At 46.1% G+C, this 22,898-nt stretch overlaps 1 protein-coding gene across 6 annotated transcripts in view; it reads left to right on the forward strand.

Moving 5' to 3' along the window:
• The window catches only part of TAF1 (TATA-box binding protein associated factor 1), a 51,233-nt gene that overhangs the window by 12,009 nt on the left and 16,326 nt on the right, over nt 1-22,898 (forward strand). For 3 of the 6 annotated variants that reach the window (XM_083595516.1, XM_083595518.1, XM_083595520.1), the window contains exons 5-23: nt 1,150-1,383; nt 3,458-3,649; nt 3,758-3,950; nt 6,043-6,210; nt 7,401-7,525; nt 7,619-7,726; nt 8,132-8,305; nt 9,132-9,305; nt 9,394-9,498; nt 10,998-11,198; nt 13,277-13,415; nt 14,471-14,601; nt 16,925-17,035; nt 17,519-17,668; nt 17,979-18,095; nt 18,191-18,366; nt 18,599-18,840; nt 20,260-20,476; nt 21,502-21,646. In XM_083595516.1, the coding sequence (XP_083451642.1) occupies nt 1,150-1,383; nt 3,458-3,649; nt 3,758-3,950; nt 6,043-6,210; nt 7,401-7,525; nt 7,619-7,726; nt 8,132-8,305; nt 9,132-9,305; nt 9,394-9,498; nt 10,998-11,198; nt 13,277-13,415; nt 14,471-14,601; nt 16,925-17,035; nt 17,519-17,668; nt 17,979-18,095; nt 18,191-18,366; nt 18,599-18,840; nt 20,260-20,476; nt 21,502-21,646 (3,102 nt within the window). The remainder of the gene's footprint in view (nt 1-1,149; nt 1,384-3,457; nt 3,650-3,757; nt 3,951-6,042; nt 6,211-7,400; nt 7,526-7,618; nt 7,727-8,131; nt 8,306-9,131; nt 9,306-9,393; nt 9,499-10,997; nt 11,199-13,276; nt 13,416-14,470; nt 14,602-16,924; nt 17,036-17,518; nt 17,669-17,978; nt 18,096-18,190; nt 18,367-18,598; nt 18,841-20,259; nt 20,477-21,501; nt 21,647-22,898) is intronic. The other 3 variants (XM_083595517.1, XM_083595519.1, XM_083595515.1) reach the window with 1 other exon arrangement.

Below are 22,898 nucleotides of genomic sequence, written 5' to 3' on the forward strand. Positions count from 1 at the left end.
ACAGCACCTGCAATGGTGTCAGTTCTGCAGACTGAAGCTGTTGGGTGAGCACATTTCAGGTATGGTGATCTTCCATTTTGGCCCCCGGAGCCCTGAGATGGCTCTGTGTCTCCTGCTCCTCTCCCAATCCTTCCAGGCTTCCTGTCTCAGGATGCAGTTACCTTGCCAATTCCTTGTAAGAGTGTAAAAAGCGAGGTGCATCCCCTTTTCTTCGGGTGAGGGTTCTCTTGTGGTCCCAAATTATTAGCGTAAATTCCCAAGCTTGAGGTATGTGTAATGACTGTGGGGAGCTCAGGCTGGAGGCTAATGAAAAGCACTTTTCAGCACTAATAGCCCCCCACCTACCCCCAGGATGTGAATAAGTCCCAAGAGCAACAAGATCGCTGGTACCTCCATATACTGTGCCCTATGAGAGAAAGCTGGACATGGCTTATTGTGTTGGACTGTCTCAAAGCTTGTCATTTGGAGGTGGGGGTACAGTTGGGGAGGAAAAGGATAGCCCTTCCCTCCTCGGCAGCATACACCTCTGCAGCCCACCCCACCCAGCCACATTTAGGGTCGGGAAAGGCCTCCAGGTGACTCCAGATTTGAAGCTTAAATGTGGTGCTTCCCCCTCCCAAACTGAAAGTGCGGCTCTAGTGCAATTGGGCTTCAGAAAAGCCTCCTGTTCACTCCGGGAGGAGCCTTTTATGCAAGCCTGATTGTTGCAGGGGCAGATGCTACATTGATGGAATGGATATGGGTGCCCATGAGTGTAAGGGAGGCAATGAGAGTGAGTGAGTGAACGAATTTGTGTGCTCTATGTGTGCAATGTTTGAGCAAGCGTGGGGTGGTCCCACCCTCCACCAGCTCTGGCCCAGCTCTCTTGGGCTGTGTCTGTTTACGTTTTGGACTCTTCCTCCATTGGCATGTGACCCACCAAAGGTTAGCCATGTGGAAATGTGGCCCCCAGGTTGCAGAAGTTCCCCCACCCCTTCTGCAGGTCTTGCAAACCCACCTGGAGAGGACTGCCTCCACAGCCAGCTAGAGTGACAGAGAGATGCGGCCTGATGGCATTAATGTTTCCGCGCTTGACATGCCCTGAGTGATCAGAGAGACCAGCCACTTATGCCTCCCAACCTTCGCTCCCTTCTTTGTCCTTCCCTGTAGGCGCTGCGATTTCTGCGCCTCTTTGACCCTGGCAAAAATACCCCATCTGTCTGGAGCACAGCCCATGGGAAGCTCAAGAAGAAGAAGAAGAAGAAGAAGCACCAGAAATCAACTCAGAAAGTACAGTTCCAGAAAGGAGAAGCTGCTACTGAGGAAGGCACAGAAGGCAAATCGTCCTGGGAGTACAAGTTTGCCCCAACTCCTCCTCCGGAGCAGTGCCTTTCTGACGATGAGGTGGGTTTCTGGGAGCAGAGAGGAGGATGGAGTAGGGGATTGTTAGTGTGTTTGCTGCTTTTACTGTCTCACAGCAGAGTTACTTAGAAAGCCTTCCAGCATCTTCACAGCAGTCCAGCTCTCTATCAGTGGGTCTGTTTAGCTTGGAAAAGAGGAGACTGAGAGGAGATATGGTAGCCATCTTCAAATATCTCAAGGGCCGTTACATGGAAGAGGGAGCAAGCTGCTTTTCTGGAGGGTAGGACTCAAGGCAATGGCTTCAAGTTGCAAGAAAAGAGATCCCGACTAAACAGTCAGAAAAACTTTCTGACAGTAAAAGCTATTCAGTCGTGGAACGGACTCCCACGAGAGGCGGTGGACTTTCCTTCTGTGGAGGTTTTTAAGCAGAGGTTGGGTCATGGATGCTTGAGCTGAGATTCCTGCATTGCAGGGGGTTGGACTAGATGACCCTGGGGATCTCTTCCAACTCTAAGATGCTAGGATTCTCTGAAATGAAGAGAGCCTCTTTGCTCCCTGCAGCCATCTAATTAGAGAGACAGACTCTCACAGACACAGGCTGACACTGAATCTCTCCTCCCTCAGAGGTGCCCCACCTGATGCTGGGGAGGATTCTCGTTGCTAAGCAACTTGCTTCAAGGACAGACTCTGTTCCAAGCACCATTTAAAGTTTATCTTTGGAATACAGCAGCAGGGGTGGGATGTAGTTCATGCCAGACAGCCTCTTTGCTACTTCAAAAGAGAGGTTGTGGATTCCTGTCTGCCTTGCTGTAGGACATAGGTTCCCCTGCCAACAACAGCTGAATCTGTTCCTACCAAGAAGGAAGGCTGAGAAATATTAGTCTCTGCAAGGCGAATGCCAAGTGCAAATCAGTGCTGAGGATGGTCCAAGTCCTCTGGAGATGCTCCTACCACCTCTCTTTTTTAGAAAATAATTTTATTAAGTTTTCAATTTTACATCTCCAAATAAACCTTTTACAAACTTTAAAATATCTAGTGACTTCCTTCTACTCTTTCCATGGTTCATTTTACACATCCCTGCATATTTTTACTATAACCATTCAAATCAGTTTTCCACTTTTACATCTATCAAAAATTATTTACTCTGTTGAATTTATCTTAGTTCTTCCAGCGTTTTCAGCTTTATAGTTATTTTCCATATATTCAATAAATGATTTCCACTTTTCTTTAAATATATGTTCTTCTTGCTCTTTTATTTTATGTGTTAAATATGCAAGTTCTGCATTTTCTGACAGCTTAAGTTGCCAATCCTCTTTAGTTGGGACCTCACTCTGCATTTTTGGGCTAACAAAACATGGGCCGCAGCTGTTGCATACATAACCTTTTCTGACACCTAGGAACTTCAGTCTGGGTTATTCCTAACAAAAAGGACTCTGGTTGTTTTTTTTGGGGGGGGGGAAGTAGTTTTAAATATTTTTTTTCAATTCATTATAAATCATTTCCCAATACACTTTTATCTTGTTACATGTCCACCACATGTGAAAAAAAGTTCTCTCCACTTCTTTACACTTTCAGCACATATCTGATTCTGTTTTATAAATCTTAGCCAACCTACTCAGAGTTAAGTACCATCTATGAATCATTTTCAAATAATTCTCTTTCCATGAATAACTTTCAGTAAATTTCAGGTCACTTTTCCAGAGTTTCTCTCAGAGGTTGAGATCTATATTGTGCCCTATATCTATTGCACAGTGTGTCTTTGAAGCTTTAACAAGCTCGTCTTTTGTTTCCTGTTCTAGTAGAAAATTATACATTTTAGACAAAGGTCTATCCTTTTTTTGTAAGTTTTTTCCCCTCTTCAAATTGTGAGCTTTGGTCCAGAAATCAATTCTTTCTATCTCATTTAAACATGTTGTGTAACTGGTGTTATTGCAACCAATCTGTAACTTGGCTCCTTAAGTCTTCCATAGGTTTCAATCTGGGTTCCTTCACTGTAAAATCCAGCAGTTCCCTGTAAGCTGCCCATTGTCGGTCCATATTAACTCTCTTAATTGTAATTGCTTCAGTGGGATCCAGCTCCTCTCTCTTGACCCTCTGATTCCCTCTCCCCCTCCAGATCACCATGATGGCACCGGTGAAGCCCAAGGCCTCCCAGTCTATGAAAAACACGAAGGTGGCAGCCCCCACATCCAAGGTGGCTGAATGGCGCCATGGGCCTGCCAAGTTCTGGTATGACATGTTGGGCGTCCCCGAGGACGGCAGCGGCTTTGACTATGGTTTCAAGATGAAGGAGCACAAAGAGGAGGAGGTGGGTGTGGAGGAAGGGCTCTGTTTTTCCTCTCCCAAAGCAGCAGCAGCAGGAGGAGGGAAGGGGCCCAGCTACCAGCACCTTGACCATTTTCTGTTCTCCCTTCAGACTCCTAAGGCTGAGAAGGACAATCTGCTGTCAGATGAGGACTTCCTCATGGTGACCCAGAAGCACTGGGAGGATGACGTGATCTGGAACGTGGATGACATCAAGGAGGATCCCAAGGCAAAGCAAGCGAGGCAGGAGGCCTGGTTGCCGTCCAGTATGAAGACAGGTGCTGCCACCACCAGCACCCAGCAAGGTAAGGTTAGCAGGCAACTGGAGGAAGGGCCATATCTCAGTGCCAGAGCACACCTGCTTCGCACACGGAAGGTCCCTGGTTCAGTTCCAGCATCTTCAGGTACGGCTGGGAAACGTGGCCTGAAATCCTGGAATGCTGTTGCCTGTTAGTGCCCACAATACTGAGACTGATGGACCAATCTTGGTATAAGTCAGCTTCCTATAATTATGTATCTTTAAAGCTGCAGGTTGTATTAATAACAATACCATTGTCAAAACATTATTATTGGTAGTAGTTGTAGTAGTAACCCTTTTATATATACAGTATATATGTATCAAAATGATTTACAGACAGGCCAAAGAAACAGATTACAATTTTACTCTGTGAAGCACCCTGAGATCTTATGATGAAGGGTAGTATATAACTCAAAATAATAGAATAAAAGCAGTACGACCCCCACCTAGCCCCCGGCAAATAGATTTCAAAAGCAATACGAAACATACCTGCAACAGAGACGTTTCACCTCACTGCACAAACTTATTGAACCGAAAAGTTCCTCAATTTGTCAGTTTGTTTTTAATGTCTGATTTTATGTTTTCAATGAATTTGTGTGTGTGTGTGTGTGTGTGTGTGTTTTATGTGAATGGCTTAGAGCAGGGATGTCCAACTGGTCAATGGCAATTGACAGGTCGACCCCCGGTTGATATAAGTCAATTGTGGTTGATTGTGGGCTCATTTTCCTCCTCGGGTGGACATCCCTGGCTTAGAGGGTTTCGTTGTTGTTGATTATGCAGTATTTAAAGATATTGCCAAGTAAATAGACAAGAAGCACATTTTTTGGACCGTCTGCCGCTGGACTTTGTTTGGCCTCCTCAACATCTTCTTGCATCTGTTGCCAGGACTGAACTGCAGTGGGTGCCTGCTCAGTTTGCCTCTCCCTCTGACACACAAAGCCCAGCATGTCGGGAGTGTTGGCCCTTGCTCAGCAAAGAGGAGCAGCTCCTCAAACAGTAGAGAGGAAAGAGGAGGCTTGTACCATGCAGTGGAGAGATGTTCTATGTTAGTCAGCAAAAGGGAACGGGCAATAATTACCTGGCAGGATCTAGGTCTGACGTGTTAGCTTCAGCCCTGCCCACATTTCAAGCTTGAGGCCTATTCAGAGGAACAGCAGCAGATCTGTACTCAGTCAGTGACCATTGAAGAGTTGTTGAATCTGGGAGTCCCTGCCACAGGACAAGAGATCCCAGCACCTGGGGCTCCTGGATAACTATTTGACCCCACCCCACCCCACAACAAATCTCCCCCAGGAGCACAGTATGCAATGAACCAGGCAGGATCTTCAGAGACACTGCCAAAGTGGCTGGTTTAGCTGCAGAGAACACTATTGTGGTGGCTTTAAACGAGATTAGGCAAATCCCATGTAGGCCTGTTAACCCTGATGGCTATGTTCTCCCTACATTGCTGGAGACAGTATGCTGCTGAATACCAGTTTCTGGAAACCATAGGAGGGGAGAGTGTCTTTGCACTCAGGTCTTGCTTGTGGGCTTCCCATTAGGGCACCTGGTTGGCCACTGAGTACAAGATGCTAGACTAATTAGGCTGTTGGCAGGACTTCTCATATATCGTTATGAGGTCTTGAGAGAGCAGTTCCTTGGAATGGAGGTGCTGAAATTCCAATGTACCTCAAGCACGTGGCAGTCAGTGGAGATATGGTCATTTGTATCCTTTGCATTTCTGGAAATAAAATGGCTAGGGTGTTGAGGAACAAATGGAAGCAGGGCTGTGATGATAAGGACCAATCACCTGAGTCATCACCACACACATGGCAAAAAGCAAACAAACCCTCTCCCCATATGCTGATAACTTGTGTTAAATGAGCAGCATCGGTTCTCCAATAAGCCTCTGTGTGGAACGAAGCACCTTCCATTGACAATGTGCTCTTCCTCTTTGTCTTGCAAAATTCACACACTCTGCCCTTACATCTTCTGAGGGTCAAGTCTGTGCTTTGGAGAGGCTGGTCAGCATCATTTGGGTAGATAGGGGGAAGAGGAATTTGACAGGGTCCTAGTTCTCAGGAGATCTTTACAGGAGTGCTTTTGTTGTGTCGTTGCAGCAAATCAGAAAGAAGGCAAGCCGTGGTACTCTATTTTCCCCATTGAGAACAGAGAGCTCATTTATGGCCGTTGGGAGGACAACATCATCTGGGACCATGAAGCAATGGAGAATGTCTTGACTCCATCGGTTATGACACTTGACTCAGACGATGAAAATCTAGTCCTGGGTTTGTTCACACAATCACCATGCTTTTCCTTTGACCTACTAGTGGTTGGAAACAAGAGATTTCTGGCTTTCTGGAGATCAGGGATTTTGCAAGGATGGGTTGGGGAACATAGATGCAAAATTCAGGTGGACTGAGGAAATAATGATGATGATAATAATTTTATTATTTATTATTTTTACCTTACCCATCTGGCTGGGTTTCCCCAGCCACTCTGGGTGGCTTGCAGCATATATAAAAATATAGTAAAACATCAAACATTAAAAACTTCCCAATACAGGGCTGCCTTCAGATGTTTTCTAAAAGTTGTGTAGTTCTTTTTATCTCCTTGCCATCTGATGGAGGGTGTTCCACAGGGAGGGTGCCACTACTTAGAAGGCCCTCTGCCTGGTTCCCTGTAACTTCGCTTTTTGCAGTGAGGGAACCGCCACAAGGCCCTCTGATTAGGACCTCAGGGGCTGGGCGATGGGGGTGGAGATGCTCCTTGAGGTATACTGGACTGAGTGTTTTCCTGAGTAAGCTGCTGTTTAAGACAGGTGAAGCTCTTCCTTTTTTTTTTAGCTCCCAGAAAATTGCTCCTAACTGTCCTGACTTCTCCCAAGGAATTCTGGGAATTGTAGTTGCTTAAGGGGCCTGAGGATCTAATAGAACTCTGATTCCTTTGGAGGAGACATGAGTTAACTCTGTTTGTATGTATGTGTGTGTGTGTGTGTGTGTGTGTGTGTACGTACACACACACACACACACACACACACACACACACACACAAAGTAGCAATGGGGCTTAACCTGCAGAAGCAAGGAGTGAGGTGACCTCTCATGTAATAGATCCCATGGGGAGGGAATTGGATCATGGTCTCAGATTTGAAGGTCAGTTAAATCTCTTATTGTTTTAAGTTAAAATTGTATTTTAAAAATTAGTTGGCCCCTTTTTTTACATTTAAAAATATTTTTACAAATTTTACAGAAGAGATAAAAATATCATCACCTGGCATTAACAATAAGAATATTCAATCAATCCTAACTTAAAAGTATAGATTAATATAAGCAGTCCATGTCCAAATAGGTTTCTTAAAGAGGTTGCCAGTGAAGGGTCATGCATTCAGATGGACTTCCTTTATGTAAGTGCTTTGGTGATGGGGATACCTACAGACAGACATTGAGAGTACACTTTTATTGTATGTTCTTTCCTAGAAATTCCTGAGGAGGAGGACGAGGGGACGTTGAACACTCCTTCTGAAAATAAGAAAAAACCTTCTCAAAGGAATAGCCGGGTTCTCCTGAGCAAGACGGGAGTTATTCAGGAGGAGCCTCAACAGGTTTGTGGAAGCGGCTCAGTTTGTTTCACATAAGGCTGATAAATGGAAGGGGGAAAAAATTCTGACTTCAACTTCCCTGTGTTGCAACTCTAGAATATGTCTGACCCAGAGGTGAAGGACCCCTGGAACCTCTCGAATGATGAATTTTACTATCCAAACAAGCATAGGCTTCATGGAACCTTTGGAGGCAACATCATCCAGGTTAAAACCAGTGGTATCATCTCTCTCTGTATGTGCATGCATGTTTAAATGTGCAAAAGTGCAGTCTCGTGCAGAATTCCAGCCTTCTGAGAACCATGTGCCTGTGGCAAAATGCTCAGCCTTGCATCTTCACAATAGGACAAGATTCTGTGTGCAGGTACGATTGGTGAGCCAGCTTTCCATTGGATGCTTACAGAGCTTCTTCCCAAGGCTTAGGATGTGGCTTTGCATGGCATGTTCGTAGGGTGGACATATCCCTCAGCCCCTTCCCTTCTGTGACACATGATTGCCCTTGTTCTGGGATGGGGACATGTTCCTTTGGCTGGCGGTAATGTACATCCAGACTTTTGTACATCCCGAGTGAAAGTTCATGTTTGGGTTGTGTTTTTTTTTGCCTTGGTGCAGCACTCAATTCCTGCAATGCAGCTTCAGCAGCCCTTCTTCCCCACCCACCTGGACCCCACAGAGCTCCGCCAGCTGCACCGGCCCCCCTTGAAGAAATACTCCGTCGGGGCCTTGTCCCAGCCTGGCCCCCACCCAGTGCAGTCACTACAAAACCACATCGAGAAGAAAGCCAAGGTAAAGCCTCCATTTCCTGGTTCTGCTCTGATGCTTTGACAGCTATGCCCTCAACTCTTTCTCACCTTGGGGGCTCAGAGAGAAACTACCTGATGCTGTACGTGTTTCTGTCTTCGTTTGCTCGTTTATAATTTTTTAATATTAAAATCTTCATTGGTTTTATAACTTGACACAAAACCCAATTTATACACTTAACAATTCCACTTCCCGTCCTCCCATTCATGATGCCTCCCCTCCTGCAATTACCTGGTGCCTTTTATATAATACTTATTCTACTTTACATTTCTTTATTTATTTCATTCTTGCTACCCTTCCATTGCTTACACTTCAAGCCTGCTTGCAATTTCATTTGGCTATAATACTTTTTGAAAAAATTCCATTCTTCCATATACTATTCTCATTTTGGTCTCTTTGCCATCACTTTTGCTATCTTCACATAGTCCATTAACTTCAAAATCCGCTCCTCTTTTATTGGAACCTTGCCGCCTTCCCACTTCTGTGCATACAGAACTCTGGCTGCTGCGGTCGCATACTTAAGCAACTTGGCCATCCTTTTTGGGATTTCTAATCCTATTACTCCTAATAAGAATGCTTCAGGCTTTTGGGGAACAGTGATTTTAAACTTTTTTTATTTCATTATGTATCATTTCCCAAAAGCCTGTTACTTTTTATATATATATATATATATATATATATATACACAAGTCCAGCACCTATAGAAAGATGTCCCACGTGTTGGCACTTCCGACATTTGTTCGACGCTGTCTTATACATCTTTGCTATCTGCATTTGGTCTCTTTGTACTTTCAACTTGCTCTGCACCCAGATGAGAAGGAGTGCGCTGCAAGCCTCTGGTGGTGGGGAGATGTTCTTCATGCGCACTACGCAAGACCTCTCAGGCAAGGATGGAGACCTTATCCTAGCGGAGTACAGTGAGGAGAACCCCCCCTTAATGATGCAGGTTGGCATGGCAACCAAGATCAAGAACTACTACAAGCGGGTGAGAGTGCTGTTGTTTGGCTGCAGGTGTTTGAGCTTCTGTAGCTTGAGGCTGCCCTTCTCACTAAAGCTGTATTTCCTTTTGGCAGAAGCCGGGTAAAGATTCAGGTCCCCCTAAGCAGCCATATGGGGAGACCACCTACTGCCAAACCTCCCCTTTCTTGGGTTCTCTTTACCCAGGCCAGCAACTCCAGGTGAGATGTCTGCCTTTCACAATGGGTGGGGTGGCAAGATTGAGTTTGTGTGTGTTCTTCAGAGTTGTGTGACCTCCTTCCCAAACCCAAGAAGTGTTTGCCTGGTTTTTGGGAAGGAGGCTCGAGGGCTCTGGCAGGGTCCCAGAGCTACCACCTTCCCAAAGCCCGGTAAGGAAGGTGCCGGGCTTTGCAGAGGCGTGTCATAGCCCCGTATGAGTCCTGTTGCTGAGCAAGCAAGGACTAGGAGTCTCTGGGGAAGACTTACCAGAAAGGAGAATCCACATATGAAGTCAGACAGTCCAGACAGTCCAGGGATCAGGGAAACCAGATGATTACAGAGCCCAGGTGGAGAGCAGGAAGCAGCAAGGTAAGGCCAGGCGCCACAGACATTGTTTCCAGCATCTTACTGCTACTGGGAGCTCTATTTAAAAAGGCTGAAGCCAGCTGATTCTCATCAGTGCCTTCTCTGTGTCCTTGAAGGGTGATCAGCTACAGGTGGAGTCATTCCACCTTCTCCTCCTCCAGGCTGCTGTTCAGCAGGCGAAACTGACTCCTGGCTCGTGACAAGAAGGCACAGGAGCTCTTGGGCACTGCCAGAGTCCTTGTGATGCCTTCCCTGCGGCCCCAGCTGTGCAGGGGGGAAATAAATAAATGGAGAGTGGGTTTCCTCCACTTTCCATTTTTTCATTTCGCTCCCCGTACCACAACCTCGTAAGTAAAATAAGCATAAGATGTGAGTCACCTGTATGGCTTTCTGAAGATGTCTAAAAGAAGGCAGGAATGCTTTCTCCCAAAACTCTCAGACACTTACAATAAAAGCTTGGACTTAGTCATTAGAGTTGCGGTGGAGAATTCTTCCATGGCTAGGGAGTCTGTACTCTGGGTGTGAGTGCTTCTCCCCAAGATACCAGCAGAGGCCAGATACCTGGGGAGGTGGGGGGCAAACAACTTGTTCATGGCAGTCCCACCCATGGACAGCAATCCAGTACTCCCTCTGGCCCATGACTTCAGAGAGTGCCACAGTGAACTGTGTGCAGGCAAGCAGCCAGTACTTTTGCTGTTTCTAATGTTTTGCACTTTGGTCACCTTTGGAAAATGGAAGGTGACTTGGTGTGTGGGTAGTGAGCTTGCACTGCTTGTACGCCTTTGATTTTGCTGTGTATCAACTGTCTCTTGGGTTTGATGGAGAATCCCAGTACAGTAAAACCTCATCCTGCATCCGCCTCTGCTTGCGTCCGCTTTGGCGAATGTCTGCGGCAAACCTGGAAGTACCGGAATGGGTTACTTCCAGGGTTGCCACTCGCGCAGAAGCGCTAAATCGCCCCATGTGCAGATGCGGCATTTCGACGTGCAGATCCTCCAGAACAGATCCCATCCGCAAAACGAGGTTTGACTGTATCTCTCAAGGACTAAAGCTGGTCTGTAAGGTCATGTTGGATTCTTTTTCTTTCCCTGACTCCTGTTGCAGTTGACCAAGGTAGCCCCTTTCCTTTTGACAGGCATTTGAAAACAATCTCTTCCGGGCTCCGATTTATCGTCACAAGATGCCGGAAACAGACTTCTTAGTTATCCGGGATCAGAATGGTTACCACATCCGGGATTTGCAGGATATCTTTGTGGTTGGACAGCAATGTCCTCTCTTTGAAGTTCCTCAACCCAACTCCAAACGTGCCAAGACTCACATTCGAGACTTTCTCCAGGTTTGTCTTCTGTGGGTTACGCAAGTTATTAGCTCTGCAGTAAGCTCAGGGAAAATGGAGTGTTGTTGCAGCTGTGACATATGGGCCTGTGCAAGAGGGCAGACTGTTAAAAAGTTTTGTGTTCATATTTGAGCTCAAAAATGGATTGGTTCACGTTCACTAGTAACTTCAAAGTAATTGCCCTCTTTTGTAGTTTGGCTCACTTGCTTGAGACTATTGATTAATTTTTTTAAAAAATTGTTCTTTAGCATTTTCCAAAATAGCATACAATAAAACTTACCGTTGCGAAATGAAACAAGGTCATGCACAACTAAGACACTCCTTCCCTCCCCAGTTCACATTGCAAGGTTGTTTTCCTCCTTCAAGAAGCTTAGCTGAAGGCACTGACAAATTTTCATTATCACAGAAACACAAGTGTCCTTCCAAAATAACCCCTGCCCTCTAGAAGGCCAAATGCTCTGCATGCTCATGTTTACAGAAGAAACAAATGGAAACCAAGTAGAGTCAAATGCATCAGGATTAGCTACTTGCCTTAAGAATCTATTACAGTGGTGCCTCGCAAGACGAAAAGAATCCGTTCTGCGAGTCTCTTCGTCTAGCGGTTTTTTCGTCTTGCGAAGCAAGCCCATTGACGGATTAGCGGATTAGCGCTATTAGCGCTATTAGTGGCTTTTAGCGGCTTTTAGCGGCTTAGCGGATAAGCGGCTTAGCGGCTTAGAAAAAGGGGGGGGGGAGGGAAAAAACCCCGCAGGAACTCGCAAGACATTCTCGTCTTGCGAAGCAAGCCCATAGGAAATTCGTTTTGCGAAGCACCTCCAAAACGGAAAACTCTTTCGTCTAGCGAGTTTTCCGTCTTGCGAGGCATTCGTCTTGCGGGGCACCACTGTAGTGTGTTTCACTTTTTCAGCCAGTGCTGTGTGCAACACAGTAATACCAAGTTTGCCATGACAGCTCTGACGTATCCCAGCATCAGGAAATCTCCATGCTGGCTTCTGTCAAGAGGAAAAAATCTTTGTTCAATATATTGGATGCAGTGCACGCAATATCTCGGATGCGGATTCACATGAGGCGGATGTGTCATCTGGTGTACTGAGCAGTTCTTCCCTAGGTTTGGGCTAGGGCAGTGCTGCCTATCAAGTATGCAGCCTTATTGTTCATTTCCCCTTCCCAGAATCACAGGCAAATAAAATAGGACAGAAAAAGCACTCTGGACAAGGCAACCTTATATGCATGTGACACACAGATCTTAGGCATTTGTTCACTGGGGCTCTTGCTGCCCAATGATCACCACCAGCTTCTCATTGTTGGGTTTGGTGATATTGCACAGCTCGAGCTTCAAGTCTTCATGATACTCAAGTGCCCCCATTTCTTGCCAAGTGGATCCATACTGAAGGCACAGACTCAGCTATGTGCAACGAGGGGGATGGCAGAAGCAGATTGAGCCACCTCCACTGTTGCCTGAGGATGAGAGACAAAAGGGCTCTCATAACGGCTCCCGTTTTCATTTGAGCCCCATTGGTGCTTTTTTCCAGGCTCTGAATCTCCATTAGCTTTGTTGCTGTCCCAGGGGGCTGCCTGAAACCCCAAATGTCTCCCGGAAAGTTTTGTATGCTCCTCCCAAGGCTTGCTGATGATTACAATTTCTTACTTGCCCTTTACCCCAGGGTCCCAGGGCAGGTCACAGCAATCAAAACCCAATGTTAAAAACAGTTTGAAACAAAATTTCAGAAATAAGGTGAGTCCTAAAAATATACAAGTGTCAAAGAGAGGTGAATCGAGCGTTCACCAAACTGTGCCAGATGCCCCTCTGTGGACAACTTAGGGGCTAACACAGAGAAGGCCCTATCCTGGAAACACCCCCCCCCCAGCTTCTGAAGGCAGTGGAACAACCAAGAGGCCTTCTGTGGGAAGGAGGTGGTCTTTCAGATATTTGAGGCCTGAATCATTTAGATCCCTCCTTAGAGGACTGAACGGCCCCCATTAAGAGGTCATTGGGCTTGGCTATGCACAGGTTCCCTTCTTGCCACACAATCGTAGCCCACTGGCATCTCAAGCTGTTCCTTTGGCTTTCTTGTTAGGCCTTCATATACCGCCTGTTCAGTAAGAGAGACGAACCCCGGAGGATCCGCATGGAGGATATCAGGAACGCATTTCCTTTGGTCTCAGACACCAGAGTCCGGAAGCAGCTGAAGCCCTGTGCAGTCTATGAGCGCACACGTAAGCTTGTGCTCCCTTGCAATACCAGGCACTAGCCTTCCAGGGAAGCCCCCCTTTGCTGAGGTGGTCACTGAGCATAGCCGTGTTTTCCTGGGGAGGGCCACTGCTTCTGCCTCCAGAAGCTCCCACGTTTCGCCTTTGCCATCTCTGCTTCAAAGGACCAGGCAACAAGTAACAGGAATGTCTCTGTTGCGGCTGAGACCTTGGGGAGCCGCTACCAGTTTGTCACCTCCTCCTTCAGGTTCCTAGGATCCTCAGAGCCCTAGGTGGGTTTCTGGCCTCACAGACTGACCGGTTGGGACCCTTAGGACGTGGAAATGCCTTTTTCATCACAGGAACTCTTCTCTGCTTTTATTCCCAAGGCTTGCCTCCCTGTATCCATGCCTAATTGTCTATAGCATAGCGCTTCCCCACACCTGCTCACATTCATCTCCGATATTCCCTTACTGGCTTTACAAGCATGAGTGGGGTGCTCATCTGTTTCCAGGGTCAAAGCAACATTTTCAAAAATGGCTGATCAGCAAGGGAGAAAAGCTTTTGGAAGCTGTTGAAAACTATACCCCCCCTTTGTTATAAGTATTAGGAGACAGATCTGAAAAAACGTTAAGATCAGATAAAATATAAAATGCAGTGAAGAATCTCAAACCTTGATAGAGAAACATATTTCACCACCCTGTGATTGCAAAAGTCTGGGTAGAATGTGTTTTGGGGTACTGAATCTGCATTTATTGATATTTTATTTGTCCCCGATATGTATATATTTGGTTTTCCACCTTGGCTGTGGGTTCTGGCATGTTGTCTACCTGCTTCTCCTGTTGCTCAGACTATAAGGGGAAGGGACAGTAGGCCAGAGACAGATTAAAACTCACATCAACTTTCTAAGCACCTGCGTAGGCTTATCTAAACAAAAACGGTTTTAGCAGTGCAGTGCCTGGCGTCAAGAAACAGGGAGTTCCAAAATATAGGACCTGCCACACTAAAAGAGCAGAGTTCTTACAAATGCAGATCAGGTATCATTCCTGGTATGACTCAGTGGGGACCTCTGCTTCTTTCAGAGATGTACTCAAACTGGTGGAAACTAAAGCCAGGTTTCAGACTGCCCACCGAAGAGGAGATTAGAGCAATGGTGTCTCCAGAGCAGTGCTGCGGCTATTACAGCATGATCTCTGCCGAACAGCATTTGAAGGTGAGCCTGTGTCTTTTATGAATATCCTCAGTCCTTGTTGGTTGTCTTCACACTCTGCAAGATACTTGAGAACTGCAAGGACATCTTGCTTCTGCCAATCTCCACCAGCGGGAGAATTATAAAGGCAGAGTGTAGGTTGCAAAACATGGCCAGCCACTGTGGCGTAGTGGTTAGAATGTTAGACCAGGACCTGGGAGGCCAGGGTTCAAGTCCCCACTCAGCCATGAAGCTCACTGGATGACCTTGAGGCTGAAATATTTTGGCTGGCCCATCTACCTAACAGGGTTGTTGGGAGAATTGAATGAGGAAAGGGAGAACCTTGAGCTCCTTTTTTGGGAGGGAGGAGAAGGTGTGATATGAACACAATAAGTTTAAATGCAAAGAAATATACAGTCATACCTCGTGTTACGTTTGCTTCACGTTGTGGCTTTTCAGGTTACGAATGCGGCAAACTCGGAAGGGTTTAGTTCTGGGTTCGCCGCACGCGCAGAAGCGATCTATGCGCTTCGCACATGCGCAGAAGCGATCTGGGCACTTCATGCATGTGCAGAAGCACTCTTATCGCGCTTCACGCCCGCGCAGTAGCAACACTCTACTTACGGACTTTTTGGGGTGCGAACGGCACCCCGAAATGGATCACGTTCGTAAGTGGAGGTACCACTGTATATAAATTTAATAAATAAATACATCATAAATATAAATCAATCTTTTGCTATCAATCAAAGAAATAGATGAGCCTGTGTCTTGTGTTGTGCATCCAGCAGTGTTTCTAGCTGCATTTGCCCTTTCAGTAGTACCATAATAAGATTCTCTTAAACATCAGGTAGAAATGGTCCCTTCCTTTGTGAAATTGCCCTTTTTGGTGATGGAATAGGAATGTCTGCCCCCCCCAACTCCTCCAGTTCACCAGGAGCCTCAAAAACAGTTCCTCATAGGATATGGGGCTTTCATTGGAATGCTTAGAATGTTAAAAATATGCTGACAGTGAGTTTTCTGGTTAGGCAGAGCTGTTGTTCTGGCCTAGGCATTCAAAGTTAACATTAATTTTGTGGAGAGGCCTTAGTTCAGTGGAAGAAGCATCTGCTTTGCATACAGAATATCCCAGGTTCAATTTCCAGCATCTCCTGGAGAGCCGCTGCCAAGCAGTGTAGATACCAGTGAGCCAGATGGACTAGTGTATGACTGGCAGCTTTCTATGTAAGAAAGAAGTGGCCAGGCTGACTGTATTCTAGCCAGATCCAGTGTGTGCACTTCAAGGAAGCAGAAAGGAGTATGCATTCGCTATGATTGAGGAGACTGGAGCCTCATCCATCTCTTTGTTAGGCTGGCAGTTTTTTACATGGCTAGCACTTGACTTTTATCATAGCTGTGGAATAGCACTTTGAATAGCAGTCTTGTAAGGTCCTGTTGGATATTTCTAGACACTGCTTAGAGCAGTGTTTCTCAAACTTGGGTCTCCAGCTCTTGTTTGACTATGATGCACATTATCCCTTTCTAGTGGGACCAGTGGTCAGGAATGATGGGAGATGTAGTCCAACCATGGCTGGGGACCCAAGTTTTAGAACATCATCTGAGCAGTATCAACAAAGCCCCAGTGCCCCTCTGGCTCACGAGGAGACTCTCCCCAGAGCAGAAAAGGATGTCCTCTTCAGACTCTGGGGAGGGTCTCCTCGCAAGCCACTAGGACTCTCCTGGGCGGACCCCACTTCCGGGTTCCCGGCAGAAGTGGGAAGACTGGCTTGCGTGTGGCTGCACACATGTAGATCACATGCAAATAGGGAGTTGCCTGTACTCAATGTAATATAATTTTTAATACTTCTAAAGATGGGGAAAACATGGTTTATGAGAAGTTGCTTCACTCTCCTGGGCGCAAAGTAGGAATTAATTGTTCTGTAAAGTTTTGCTTCAAAGCGATGCTTTTGGTTACACAAAAATAAGGTAACCTTTGTATCCGGATCTGAGTGTAACACACCATTTCAGGTGACTCTTGTCAGATGTCTTACCTTACCTATTGCTCTAAGATGACTCCCTTGCCCCAGCTGAGGCATCCACTCAAGAGAAGGCAGGTCTTTGGCTGCTGATTCTTTGGCTGCTAAAAACCTTGGGCAGACTTGCCATCCAGTGGGAACAGGGACAACGGGAAGGCAGTAGCCTGTGATGGGGAGATTGTTTCCTTGAGTATGTGGTCTCTTGAATACAAAGCTTGCTTTCTGTTATCACAGGTCCTGTGCTAACAGGGTGGCCCAAGGCCCCTCTGTGTGCCCCTGTTTGCATGGGCATGTCCCACGTGACTCAGAAAATTGCTTCCCAACTCTTTCCTCAGGATGCAGGTTATGGGATGAAATCCTTCATTGCCCAAGAAGAAAAAGAAGAGGAGGGAGAGCAGCAAAGAGGAGAAAAGGAAGAAGAAAACAATCTGAAGATAGATGATGAGGTAGAACCAGCACTGCACAGTGGCTCACCAGGGAAGTGCCAGATATTCTCAACCATAACCTTAGATGGGGTAGTAATAATAATAATAACAATTGTAAGAATGTATTGTTTGTACCCTGAGTGGGTTTCACCAGCCGCTCTGGGTGGCCTTCAGCATAATAAAAGCACAGCAAAACATCAAACATTAAAAACTTCCTGATACATGGCTGCCTTAAGATGTCTTCGGAAAGTTGTGTAGTTGTTTATCTGTTTGACATCTGTCAGGAGGCTGTTCCACAGGGTGGGCGCCACTACTGAGAAGGCCCTCTGCCTGGTTTCCTGAAACTTTACTTCTCACGGTAGGGGAATTGCCAGAAGGCCCTTGGAGCTGGACCTCAGTGTCCGGGCTAAACAATGCGGGTGGAGATGCTCCTTCCGGATAACCTCTTCCTTCACCTGACAAACAGACCCAGTGTGTGACAGCTTTCTCCCATCCACCCCTTAGATACGTTGTGCCCCCTGGAACACTACGCGGGCCTTTATTGCAGCAATGAACGGGAAATGTCTCTTGGACGTGACTGGAGTGGCAGACCCTACAGGATGTGGAGAAGGATTCTCCTATGTGAAGATCCCACACAAGTCATCTCAGCGGAAAGTAAGTGGATGGCCCAGGTTGGGAAAGTTAGGAAAATGGGCCAGGCCAGCCATTGTTGTAGGCCAGCCTCTTAGGGGGCTGCCTCCTCCTCCTGCTGCTGCTGCTCCTTCATTCTTACTCATTGGCAAGGAAAGGGGCAGAACAGCAGTTTCCTGCTAGACCCCCTGATTACCTCTGAGGGGCTTGCATAGGGTTAGGGAGGCTACTGGAGCTGAAGAGTTTCTCCCCAAGGCGCAGGCCTAGGAAGTGTGGGGAGGGAGACAAATGGGCAGGATATCAGAAGGAAGAAACCTGCTCTTCCTCCTCCAAGCAGGATGACAAGCCGCTCCAGAAGAAGACAGTGATTGGGTCGGATGCAGATCTCCGGCGCCTGTCACTCAAAAGTGGCAAGCAGATGCTGCGACAGTTTGGAATTCCTGAAGAGGAGGTGAGCACGGGGTAGGGGCTGTTGCAGGAGCATGCCTTCATGCCCTGGGCCTCCCTTGGCAGCCTCCTGCAGTCACCCAATCTCTCGTTCTGCAGATCAACAAGCTTTCCCGCTGGGATATTGTTGATGTCGTGCGTGCGATATCCACAAAGCAGGCTCGCTTTGATGAAGAATCGACAAACAAATTTGCCCGTGGTTCTCGCTTCTCTGCAGCAGAGCAGAAGGAGAGGTACAAGGAGAACTGCCAACGCATCTTTGACTTGCAGAACAAGTGAGTTCTTCTGCCAATACTACGGGTAGTTGGTGTAGTCCGTACTAAGCTAGATGGACGCAGTGGTCCAACTCTACATAAGGCAGCGCTCGCTGTGTGTGTGTGTGTGTAGGAATTGGATGTAGCAGAGTCACTAGGGCGGCATTTGTGTTTCCATCCTCCTGTTTGTGGCCCAAATGCTTCCATGGTGCAGACCTCAGAGATTGACCCTTGTGGTGGTTTTCTGCTGCAGAGTTCTGGCGTCCACTGACATCTTATCTACAGACACTGACAGTAGCTCTGCTGAGGACAGTGATGTTAAGGAGATGGGGAAGGAGGTTGAGAGCATGGTACAGGACAACAAGACCCGTCGTCAGCTGTTGAGGGACAAGGAGGAGGAGGAACGGAAGGAGCTACAGAAGATGCTGATGGAGAAGAAAAGCATCAACCACAAGGAGAGGAGTGTGAAGAACCAGAAGGACAGAAAAGAGCTGTGTGAGTGCCTGGCAGGGGCAGGGAGGTCCCCAGACAGAGCACCCAGTTATGGTCTTAATGCAAAGGGGGGGGGGGCACCCGTCGCACTCCTGGTGGTGTTGGACTTCAGCTTCCATCAGGCTCAGCTAGCATGGACTATGGTGTGGGATGATAGGAGCTGTAGTCCTGGTGTGTGTGTCTGTGTGTATACAGATATAGACATAAACATAATTTATTATCTTTAAGCAGGACTGTGGTTTTAATTTAATTTCTCTATATGGGCTCTTGGGTACCCTGTTAGGGAAAAGGAGCAGGTTTTTTTTCTTATAACATATATATTATTAAATTTTCAAAAATTTCACATATATATTCCAATACATAATAATTTTTCTCTTGTTTTGTCGACTTCCCTCCCCGTTTTTCATGGCTTTTTTTTATTTCTCCTCCTTGCTGCACAGAGGTGGTCTGCAATGGGCCTGGTGCCTGAAGAGTATGTCCTTCTCTCTATTTCCCAGGCATTTTATTATTAACTTTCTCTTTTAGTGCATGATGGTTTCTGTAGAACTGATGTACTTGGGGAAGGAGGTGATGATTTAATTGTTGGGCATCTGTGTAGAATCACAATTTTATTGTGTTTAGTGCACCTAATTTTTCAAATTTCTTTGTATTTTCTGCAAGTTGCCTGGAGACCCTTGTGGTGGTAAAGTGACAAAGAGAGAGAGAAAAAGAAAGAGGGAAAGAGAGAAAGAGAGAAAGAACAATTAATAATAACAGTAGCCATTGACAAGTGGCATAACTAGCAGACAGGTCAGGAGAAGGATGAAACATTTCACAAAATGTGTTCATTTTCATTTATAAGAATGTTTATAAGTTGCCAACTCATTAAAAAATACACCATAGTAAAACAATAATAAAATAAAGAAAAAATGATCAACAATGAACCACATTAATGCTGTTCAAACCCTTGCCCAGAACATGGGTATTCACATGCAGCAAAATATCAGGGTTGTAGGTGTGCCTGTGTGATTTCAGGAGGAACAACGTTCCAAATTGCAAGCACTACTAGGAGAAGAGCCTTGTTTTGCAGAGAAATGAAACAAAGATAAGCATCGGATAGTCAGCAGGGCTTATTCAGATGGTGGCCGGCCTTGTGATGGTCCTTGACCATTTAGGCCTTGGAAATTACAGAGAAAGAGAAGCTGGAGAGTAGAAAAGAAATACGCATGAGAAGCTGGTAAAGAGGCTGCCTGGAATGCACATTGCCTAAAATTCTGCATGGTACAATGGTGGATGACTGTTCCTTTGTGTGCGCCCTCTCCCAAGGCTCCTGAACGCCTGCCTTTGCAGCTTGCCATAGAATCTTGGAGACTAGGCATTTTGTTTGTTTCTTGCCCAGGGAGTTCACTGCCTTTGACAACACAGTCATGCTTTCCCCTGCAGCCTCCACCCCTGGCAGCCCAGGAGAGCCAAACGATAGCAGCAGCACGGCTTCTGCGACCAGCCCTGATCCTGCCACCACTTCCTCCAGCTGCTTGAAAATCTACCGCACTTTCCGCGATGAGGACGGGAAGGAGTACGAGAGATGCGAGACGGTCCGCAATCCATTGATCATCGACGCCTACACCAGGATAAGGAAAACCAAGGATGATGAGTTCATGTAAGGCAGAGCTTTCCAAACTGTCTGTCACAACACGTTAGGGGTCGGCTGTAGCGTGTAGGTGTGTTGCACGAACACTCTCCATGCTCCTCCCGGGGCTGGAAAGGGGTTAGTTTAACCTCCGGTTTGCTAGTAAAACTGGACTTGTCACGAAATGATGCATGTCTAAAATCTATGTCACCAGCAGGAAAAATTTGGAAAGCTCTGATGTAAGGGCATCGCAGGGAGCCTGCTTTCCCTTAGGGGGTGCTATTGGCTTGTTTTCTTTTCTTTTCTTGTTTTTATTATATATTTTGTGTTTTTAGCATGTATTTTTTTGCTGCGAACCACCCCGAGATCTATGGATGAAGGGTGCTATACAAACTGTATTATTATTATTAACAGTATACAAATTATTATTATTATTATTATTATTATTATTATTATTATTATTATTAATTTGGGTAGAGTGGGAATCTCCTTGTGAAAGGAGAGGTGCAGAAGGCTGCAAATGCACAGTATGTTTATATTTTTATTGTGTGTGTTTTTTAAATTACACCCTGCCTTTCTGCCTCTTTCTATATGAAATTTAAAGCAAGCAGGCTAACAAACATATAAACAGGATGCAGCAGGAAATAAAACACACAGCCAGCATATGGAGTCAGGCAGAGTAAATCAAATCTGGAAGCAGCCAATGCTGTAGTGCAGGGATGAGGAACCTGTGGCCCTCCAGATGTTGTTGGACTTCAGCTCCCATCAGCTCCAGTCAGTGTAGCCAGTGGTCAGGGATGATGAGGGATGTAGTTTAGAACATCTAGAGAGCCACTGTGACCCCCAGTGTGGTTTATCTCAGTGCCTGAATATTTACTGGCTGGCCGTACCAATAGGCCAGGGATGGGAAAAATATATGGTCCTCTGAGTGTTGTTGGACTACAGCTCCCATCAGTGCTGGACAGCATAGTCAGTGGTCTGGGTTGATGGGAGTTGGAGTCCTGCAACATTGTGTTCCTCACCACTGCCTTAACTGAAGACCTTTGTGTTTCCAGCCGGAGGTTTGCCTTCTCGGAAAAGCAGCGTCAGAAGCTGCGGTGTGAAAAGCGCCAGATCCAGTTGAAGTTGATGCGGCTTAAACGAAAGAAAGAGAAGGAACAGCAGAAGGCTCCTCCCAAGAAGAAGCTCAGGTTGGAGAAGGTAAGCAGGCTTTCTTGAAAGCTTCAGCTGCTTCTGGCTCCTTTTCTTGCAGTGTTGTTATAAATAAAGAGGTAATGGTCTTGTATCTGTGAAGAGACATATGCCACTGTGCTGCGCAGCACCTCAGAAACCAAAGCCGAGGGCTTTACTAGCTCTTCCCCCAAGTCTAGTGGAAGGAGTCATGCAGCCCAGCTAATGGAGCTTTCTTTTTTGAAACAGATTTTGATGAATCCAGATTGCATTGCAGCAAAATCCAGATAGAAAAAGCAAAACAAAACCCAGAGGGGTAGCCATGCAATGGAAATACTTAAAGAGTCCCATGGCACCTTAAAGGCTAACACAATTTACTATACTTATTCAAACCTTTATTAGGCATTATACAAATAAAACGATAAAAGAAAAAGTAACATATAAAAGCCTTGAGATATATACAGAAAGGCAGCAGTTGGCTACATACATATATATATATATACATATAAAATCAGTGGTTTTCCTTGTTAACCTGCTCCTTGGAGGACAATTTACTAAGGAATAAGCTTTCCTGGACTCAAGCCCCCTTTGTCAGATGCATGAAGCGAAAGTTAGATGATGTACAAAGAAGAAAATTTAACATATGCTTCAGTTCCAATTACCACTGACTAATTTTTGGCATGGAGAGGAAACCTTAACTTTTAACATTTCAGATATCTCATTCAGCCCACATTTTACCAGCTTCCTTGCGAGAATACAGTGGTACCTCGGGTTAAGAACTTCTGGAGGTCCATTCTTAACCTGAAACTATTCTTAACCTGAGGTACCACTTTAGCTAATGGGGCCTCCCACTGCCACCGTGCCACCACTGCATGATTTCTGTTCTCATCCTGAAGTAAAGTTCTTAACCCGAGGTACTATTTCTGGGTTAGCGGAGTCTGTAACCTGAAGCGTCTGCAACCTGAGATACCACTGTATCTTGGGGGGGCTTTGTCAAAAGCCTTACTGAAATCAAGATACGCTATGTCCACAGCATTTCCCTGATCCACCAAGTTTGTAATTCCATTTTAAAAAAAAAGAAATTGGATTCATCGGCGCACACTGGGTGGGTATGTGCATGGGTTGAGACTTTATTTTCAAAGTGTGCAAACAGCCTTTCTGCTTAAAGGTACACACAGCAGGGGAGCGCTTGGGAACAAGTCCAGCACTTTTTCACAAGCTCCCACCCCACCCCACCCGACCCCACCTTGGTTTTGTTGCTGCCTTCAGCTAGTGCTGGTGT

The sequence above is a fragment of the Podarcis filfolensis genome (assembly GCF_964270895.1).
Source record: "Podarcis filfolensis genome assembly, chromosome: Z".
NCBI lineage: Eukaryota > Metazoa > Chordata > Lepidosauria > Squamata > Lacertidae > Podarcis > Podarcis filfolensis.